The following is an 8,504-nucleotide window of genomic DNA, read 5'->3' on the forward strand; positions in this document are numbered from 1 at the left end:
CTGATTAAGCCCAGGCGGGCCTCAGCCTTGGATCATTCCCACCAATTGTCACCTCTGCCTTCGCACCTAGAAAGGTGTGCCTGCTGCTGAACAAACATGGAGAAAATCCCACAACTGTTCTGACTGGATCTGCTACAAGTTTATGTTACACCACCTCACCTGGGCCCTCACTACTGCTAGGCAATCCTACTATACCACCCTAATCAACTCGCTCTCCCATGCTCCACAGTGGCTCTTCCAGACCTTTTAATCCCTCCTCAAACCCCCCAGCTCCCCCTCTCCCTCTCCTCACAGCTGAGAATCTTGTCTCCCATTTTACAGAAAAATTTGAGGCCATTCACCATGACTCTCCCCTCTTCCTCGGGTGCCTTCTGTCCCATCTCCTCCTTCACCCCTGTCTGACATGAGGAGGTGGTCTTTCTCCTGACCAAGGCCAACCCCATTCATCCCCCTCTGTCATCCCTACATCACTGATTTTCAGTCTCTCCTCTACTGGCTCCTTTCCTACTGCCTAGGCCTCCCCCATCCTGGAAAAAACCCTCCATTGATCCTTTGGTCACTATCGCCCTGTTTCTGTTCTGCCCTTTATAGCTAAACTCCTGGAAAAGACCATCTGCAATGGGAGCCTGCAGTTTCTCTCCTCTCTCTTCTTAACCCCTTACCTCTGGCTTCTGCCCTTATCATCCCACCTGAGCTGCCCTCTCCAAAGTCACCAGGGTCTCTTAACTGCCAGATCCAGCGGCCTCTTCTCAGTCCTCGTCCTCCTTGAGCTCTCCGCAGCCTCTCTGACTTGGTTGATCGCTGTCTTCTCCTCAAGGCTCTCCTCTCTCTAAGTTTTTGCCCCCCCCACCCAGTTCTCCTCCCACCTCTCTGACAGCTCCTTCTCTGTCTCCTTTGCTGGATCTTCCTCCAGATCACGACCTCTGACCAACCCTAGGGGTCCCACAGGGTTCTGGCCTGGCCCTCTTCTCTCTCCACACTCCTTCACTTGCTGATCTCATCATCTCCCGTGGGTCTAATTACCATCTCTATGCTGACTATGTCCTGCCCCAACCCATGGGCTGACTTCTAATCTAGTGTCTCCAGCTGCATTTCAGACATCTTGAACTGGATGTGCTATGGACATCTTCAACTCAGCATGTCTGAAACTAAACTCATTACCTTTCCTCCTAAACTCTTCCCCCTTCCTGCCATCCCTATTGCTGTAGAGCACCCCACCTTCCTCCCAGTCCCCCAGGCTCACAACCTTGGAGTCATCCTGGCTTCCTCACTTTCTGTCATCCCCTCAGCTGTTGTCAAGGCCCATCGATTTCACCTGTGCAGCATCTCTCGCATTCACTCCCTTCTCTCCTCTGATGCTGCCCTCATCCCCTCACACCTGGACTATTGCTGGGAGGTTTGGGAGGGAGTGTGTACCTGCATCAAGTCTCTCCCCACTCTAATCCATTCTTCAGCCGCTAAAGGGATTTTCCTAAAGCACAGGTCTGATCGCGTCTCTCCTCTCCCCAATAAATTCTGCTAGCCGCCTATTGCCTCCAGGAGCAAATACAAAATGCTGTGTTTGGCATTTGAAGCCCTTCATAACCCAACCCCCTCCTACCTTTCCAGTCTTCTTATACCTTACTTTCTGCCATATACTCTTTGATCCAGTGACACTGGCCTCCTGGCTGTCCTCAAACAAGACCCTCCATCTGTGGAATCTGGGCATTTTCTCTGATTGTCCCCCATATCTGGAATGTTATTCTTCCTCATCACAGCCTCCTGCCTTCTTTTAATTCCCAGCTAAAATCCTGCCTTCTACAGGAAGCCTTTCCCAACCCTTCTTAGTTCCAGTGTCTTTTCTCTTTGAATTAGTTCCAGTTTATCCTGTATATAGCTTGCTTTGTAGATATTTGTTTGCATGTTTTCTCCTCTATTAGATTGTAAGCTTCTGGAGGGCAGGGACTGTCTTTTTGCCTCTTTTAGTATTCTAGCACTTAGTCCAGTGCCTAGCACACAGTAGGTGCTTAATAAATGGCTGTTGATGGATTAATAGCTTGACACTCAAACTGTCTATCCCCCCAACCAAAGAACTACACTGAGAAGTTAATGCCAGCAAAAAATTTTTTTATTATATTATTAGGAAAATTAATTTCTTCAGCAATCAGTCATTAAATGCTATATATTGGGCTCCATGGTGTGTGCTGGGGGCTCCAAGAGAAAAGTGAAACAGTGCCTGCCCTCATGGAGCTTGCATTCTGCTGAGCAGCAGAGACATGTACACAGATAAGTTCATAGAAACATCCAATGTAGCTTCAGGGAAGGAGGCACGGCCCCCTGGAGGAATCAGCAGAAGCCTTGCTTGGAGGTAAGGAGCCAGGCTTTCTATCAGCTGGGCAGGTAAGGAGGAGTGGGCATATCACTTTGCAAAGGGAAGAGAACACTCTCTCCCACCCCATGCCATTTCATAGAGCTTTGAGGAGCTGCCTCCTGGGCCCACAGGACACCGCTGCATGTATTAGCTTCCCTCCTCTCACCAGGAGGATCCCCCCCCCCGTCCTCCCCTGCTTTGTAGCTTCCATTGGGTCTTTATCGAATGATGCCATTATCTAAGTGGAACTCTAATGGTTTTTCTAGTAAAAATGATTCTCTGCCTTCTACCTGTCTTTATAGATTCTTGATGAGTGGTTTGGCCGGACAATCATCTGCTCCTGTACAAAACTGAGTTATGATCATGCCCAAAGCATGATTGAACACCCCGACAGGAAGTTCTGGGAGGACGAACTGCCCCCTGTGTCGGCAGAGCACTCCATTGAGCAGATCCACCAGGCTGTCTTGAATCTTCACGGGATCGCCAAACAGCTGCGCCAGCAGCGCTTTGTGGACGGAGCACTTCGTCTGGATCAGGTTGGGGCCTTCTTCCAGTACAGTGGGGCTGACGTAGATGGGAGGGGTGCCCCATCACAGTCTGAGCAGCTCCCCTCCTCAGAAATGCCTCCCGAGGTCTGTTTGGGTTATGAGGAGGTCTGTCCTAGTTAGGATAGATCAGCATCAGATCTAGGGCCGAGCTTTAAAAAGAAGGAAAGAAAGATGTGCTCGGCTTTTTCTTGGTTTCCTGAAAGAATTACCTTTGTGCCTGGTTCTGAATCCCCTTAATTCCTGGCTGCTGGCCATTTTGTACAACCTGGTGGAGAAAGAGAGAGGAGGAGCCTGGCGTCCACAAGCCCAGAGAGGTATTTTCCTAACAGCAGGCCCACATTGAGACTCAAGGTGTCAGACTCGTCTTGGGCAGGACCCTGGGTGCACTGGAGCTTGACTGCTGCCGTGTTGGGTCTAACTCTCAGATGATCACCTTGAGCTGGGTGGTGCCTGTACTGGCGAGGGTGATGTCCCCCAGTCAGGATGCCAGGACACTTCAGGGCTTGCCAGAGGCCTCCGTCCTCACTTCCACCACCGTGATTAAGGCTCGCCCACTCTTCCTTCCTTCCTTACTTCCTTCCTCCCTCCCTTCCTTCCTCCCTCCCTCCCTTCCTCCCTCCCTTCCTTCCTTCTTCCCTTCCTTCCTTCCTCCCTTTCTTCCTTCCTTCCTCCCTTCCTTCCTTCTCTTTCCCTTCCTTCCTTCCTCCCTTTCTTCCTTCCTCCCTTCTCCCTCCCTTCCTCCCTTCCTCCCTCCCTTCTTTCCTTCTTCCCTTTCTTCTTTCCTTCCTTCCTCCCTCCCTCCCTCCCTTCCTCCCTCCTTCCCTTCCTTCCTCCCTTCTTCCCTTCCTTCCTTCCTTCCTTCCTTCCTTCCTCCCTTCCTTCCTTCCTCCCTCCTTCCCTCCCTTCCTTCCATCCATCAAGACTATTTTAGGAATGCTTTCCTGGTCCCTCAGCCTTTGCCCTTTCTTTCTCACCTTAGTCCTGAGCTCTTCTGTCCTACATGATTTCACCAGTTTAATTTATGAAACGCTGCTCTTTTTGGTGCTGCCTGCTGAGCAGAAACCTTCCCAGCACTCTCATTTGCTGGAGAGTACAGTCAGACTCCTTAGCCAAATGCATCAAGCACTTGACATTTTCTGTCACCCCAACTTGAGGCCACTTGAGGGTCAGGGCCACGCTGTTCATCTCTCTTTAGCCTTGAACCTGGCACAGAATTGTAAACACCGTAAACAGGCGATGGCGCTACCTGATAGATAGGAATCAGCAGACGTGTGATAGAGTCCTACCTTTGCTGCTGGTTGGTCATGTGACCTTGGGCTTTAGGAACCTCATTTCTAAGATAAAGATAACACTTTTGCCCTAGCTGCCTCCTTCTTTTTTTTTAATGTTTATTTTTAACATTCATTTTTGAAAATTTTGAGTTGCAGATTTTTTCTCCCTCCTGCCTATCCCCCACCCATTGAGAAGGCAGGCAGTATGCTATCAGTTATGCAGGTGATGTCATGCTAAACATATTTCCATATTGGTCATGGCACAGAAAAGGCAAGAAAAGTAAAATGAAGTCAGTCTGCTTCAGTCTGCACTCAGAGTTCTCTCTCTGGAGGTGGAGAGCATTCTTCATCGTGAGTGTCGCTGTCTTGATCAGAGTAGCCCGGTCTTTCACAGCTGATCGTTCTGACGGTATTTCTGTTACTCTGTACACCGTTCTCCTGGTTCTGCTCACTTCACTTGAATCACTTCATGTAAGTCTTGCCGTGGTTTTCTGAAACCAACCCCCTAGTCATTTCTTATGGCACAGTAGTGCTCCTTCACAGTCGTAGGCCACCATTTGTTTAGCTATTCCCCAGTTGATGGACATCCCTTTGATTGCCTTAGGATGTAGACCTAGTAGTGTTGGCATTGCTGGATCAAAGGGTATGTATGTTTTTGTAGCCCTTTGGGTATAGTGGCTGGACCATTCACAACTCCACCAACAGTGTATTGGTGTCCCAGGTTTCCCACCTCCTCTCTAGCATTTGTCATTTCTGATAGGTGTGCGGTGGTCCTCAGAGTTGGTGATTTGGAGCATTCTCTCATATGACTGTAGAGAGCTTTGCTGTCTTTGCCTGATGCCTGTTCATGTCCTGTGACCACTTATCAAATGGGGAATGGAACCCTGCCTGGCTGTCTCCTTGGGGCTGTGGAGGCAGCAGCTAAGCCTGTACCAGGCAAGTCAAGGCAAGCCAGTACATGCATTGATTCTACGCCGACCTGTGCCACACACTGTGCCAAGCAGCCTGCTGCTGCCTAGCCAATGCTGCCTCTTCTGGAGAATCTGGTCCTTGTCCTTATGTGGGAAACCCCTTATCCAGCCCTCCAGTTTTCTTCTCTCTTTCTCTCTCTCTCTCGCCCCCCCCCCTTTTCTCCCTCCTCTGTCTGCCCCTCTGTCTGTCTCTCTGTCTCTCTCTCTCTCTCTCCTTATCTTGTTATTTAAGTTCCCTGTCTCTCATAGCAGACTTTAAGCTCCCTGGGGGCAGGCTCTGTATCCTGTCATTTAATCAGCAAACCAGGAACTTTGATACTTTGCAAGTCTAAAAGATGGTTGATTCATTGCCATGCGTGCTGCCTGCCTCCCAGGAGGCCCCAGCCTCTCTGCCCCCTAGAAGGTGGCCTCGGGCCCAGCTCTCGTCCAGGATTTTCTCTATGGTAGGTCTGTGCCTGTCATTTTAATTACCTGAGGAGTCCATGGAAATCTGGGAGGAGACACAGAGGGTCTTAGAACTAGATGCGATACTGTTTCCCATTTTGTTTTTGATGCCCTGCTGGGTGATGCCCGGTAGCTGATTGTTGTTGTGGATGAAGCCCCCTTTGGAAGAATTCATGACATTCATGACGTCACTCTTCCTGTCAGTGCACAACTGCATAAAGAGATTAAGGCTGTTTCCCAGTCAGACTTCTGCCCCTGCTGCTTGGGGAGCCTTAGGAGGGCCAATGTTCCTACTTTTTCTCGTTCCTCTTCCTTTTCATCCACTGTTACCCGAAGCACAGCTGTGCTGCCGCCGCCACCTCTTTCACTTCTCCTCGGGCCCAGCACCAGCTCCGGCTGCTCTTTGCTTGGCGGTGGTCTGGTGCCCCTCCCCTTCCTCCTTACAGCCCCTGCCACCGCTCTAGCCGGTCTCTGCTCTCCAGATTCATGCACCTACCCCTAGGTGCTCTTCTGTCTCCGGTGCTTCCCTCCCAATCTCCCTTCTGCTTTGTCCTGTTACCAGGCTCATCTTTCCAAAATGTGGTAAATGTGGTAGATGGAACGCTTCCCAAGGGAAGGGGCCTGTCTCTGCTCAGCTGCCAGAGGACTTCTTCCCACCACTTGGGTGTTTGGAGGGGTTTGCTTTTGGTGTTCAGCATTTGAATGTATTTAGCTGGGAGTCACTACCACATTGTCAGATCTAAATCCTTGTCGTTTCCTGCAGAGAAGAACCTTGTGCCCCCACATGGGCGTTAGAGCTGTGCCATGCTAGGAAGCTGTGGGGTGGCAGGAGCCCTGGGCTTGGCGTTCAGGAGAGCAGGGTCACAGCCCCAGCCTTAGCTCTTAATAGCTATGTGACTGAAGGGAAATTACTCAACTTTGCTGGTTTCTACTTCCTAATCTGTAAAGTGGAGATAACTCTTGGACTCCCTGCCTCACAAGATTTTTGTAAGGATCAAATAAAAAAACGTGTGTGAAGGTGCCTTATACAAGCCATAAAACATTCTGTTAATAATAATGATTATTGTGAGTGTCTTTCCCCTCGGTACATGGTCATTCACAACAATCACTAGCAACTTAAACTCTCTGCTTGGAGTCTCATGCCACAGACCAGATCATTGCCTGGTATGGTCAGGGGGGTCAGAGAAACAATGTGTTTTGCACAGGGTGTGAAAGATCAGTTGGCTTCAGTCAGGTCCTTTCCGTCCCTAAGGACGCACATGAGAAGATTTAGACAGGTCTTGGCATTTTACAGAGAATTCTGAGTCAGTGCATTCATTGGTCTCTGGGATGGTGACTTCAGGCTGATTTCCACTCTGTGTTTGCTGCCCACCTCTGGTCAGATGAAGCGTATTGGGGGCTGTGGTCACAAGCATCCATGGTTACTTCACTCCACAGTTGTCTCTGTAAGCCCATGTCCTCTCCTGGTTTCAGCAGTGATCTCTGTGGCTCTATGAACGCTTATCAAATTTACATTCCCCGAGCCTTCAGTCTGTCTGGCTGTTTCCTTTGGAAGCAGCTGCAATTGGGAGGAACATTGTCCTGGGGGTCAGGATCTAGAACAGAGCCCTGTAACTTTGATTCATTGTAGGGTTTCCAATAGCTTTCAGCACACTGGTACTCTCCAGCAGCCTTCTCTCCCCCATACCTCACAATATCAGGATCATCTTCCATAGATTTTTATGGTCTAGTTAGTTGATTTTGGAATTGGTTGAATAATCAGACTAAAAATGAGTGTAATTAATAGCTTCATGTCATCCTGGAGGCAGCAGCATATCAGAGGGCTTTGTTTTCAGCCCTGTTGGCCCCCCAAATTGTCATTGATTACTTGGATAGAGATATGGATTACATACTTAGCAAATTTGCATATGCCCTGAAGCTTTGAGGGGCAGCTAACGTGTTAGAAGACAGAATTATGATCCAGGAAGATCTTGAAAGACTAGAATGATGGACTGAATTTAATGAGGTGAAACTCAAGAGACACAAATGTAAAATCTTCAATTTGGGTCTAAATAATCAACTCCTCCAATACCAGATAGGAGGAATAAGGCTTAATAGCAATACTCTGGCCCAGTGAATCCATTTTTGCATTGGTGCGGGTATGTCCAGAGGGCACGTATGTCCCGAGCTCTTTGTGCTTTCTCATCCTGGGCAATTCTTCTTACCTATGCTTTTCCATAAATTCTCTGTAGAGGATCTGTTCCAAATCACTAGAGCCTTTCCCCAGGAAACCTTGCTAGCCCGTTGTCACTGGCTCCCTGTGGTCTTCTGTTTTTGCTTCATGTTGGCCCTGGCATCAGAAATGCCTTCTTTGCCACTTTGGAGACCCATGGGTGGGTCACAGGCTCATGGTGACTAATCACTATAAGTACTGGTCACAAATGGCAGCTTCCCACGCTGCTCCATGTTCTGGAGAAACTGATTGCAAATGGCATTGACCTCCCTTTTCCTATCACTCTCATGGTGACTCATCATTGCGGCTGCTCCCAGAGTGTTTTGTGATAATTTATAAGCACAGAACACTGCCAGGAGAAGAGCAGTGTTAAAGAAGCATTCTTTGAATAGGATCAGGGTCCAGCCTGGTCACTGATGCCTCCCCAGCTCCAGGCCAAGTTCATTGGCTTTTTGTCCTTCTACAGTCTCTCTCTCTCTCTCTCTCTCTCTCTCTCTCTCTCTCTCTCTCTCTCTCTCTCTCTCTCTCTCTCTCTCTCTGTCTGTCTGTCTTACACAGACGCACACACAGACACAGACACACACACAGACACAGACCCACACACAGACACAGACGCACACAGACACAGACCCACACACAGACAGACACAGACACAGACCCACACACAGACACAAACACACACAGACCCACACACACAGACACACAGTC

The 8,504-nt window shown here is 49.2% G+C and overlaps 1 protein-coding gene across 1 annotated transcript in view; it reads left to right on the forward strand.

The window, feature by feature from the left end:
- Positions 1 to 8,504, forward strand: part of DIS3L2 (DIS3 like 3'-5' exoribonuclease 2) — a 356,721-nt gene that overhangs the window by 241,805 nt on the left and 106,412 nt on the right. Inside the window, exon 14 of the mRNA XM_027875294.1 lies at positions 2,653 to 2,886. Coding sequence (XP_027731095.1) covers positions 2,653 to 2,886 — 234 coding nt within the window. The remainder of the gene's footprint in view (positions 1 to 2,652; positions 2,887 to 8,504) is intronic.

Source organism: Vombatus ursinus, unplaced genomic scaffold (genome assembly GCF_900497805.2).
Source record: "Vombatus ursinus unplaced genomic scaffold, bare-nosed wombat genome assembly UNPS02014808.1, whole genome shotgun sequence".
NCBI lineage: Eukaryota > Metazoa > Chordata > Mammalia > Diprotodontia > Vombatidae > Vombatus > Vombatus ursinus.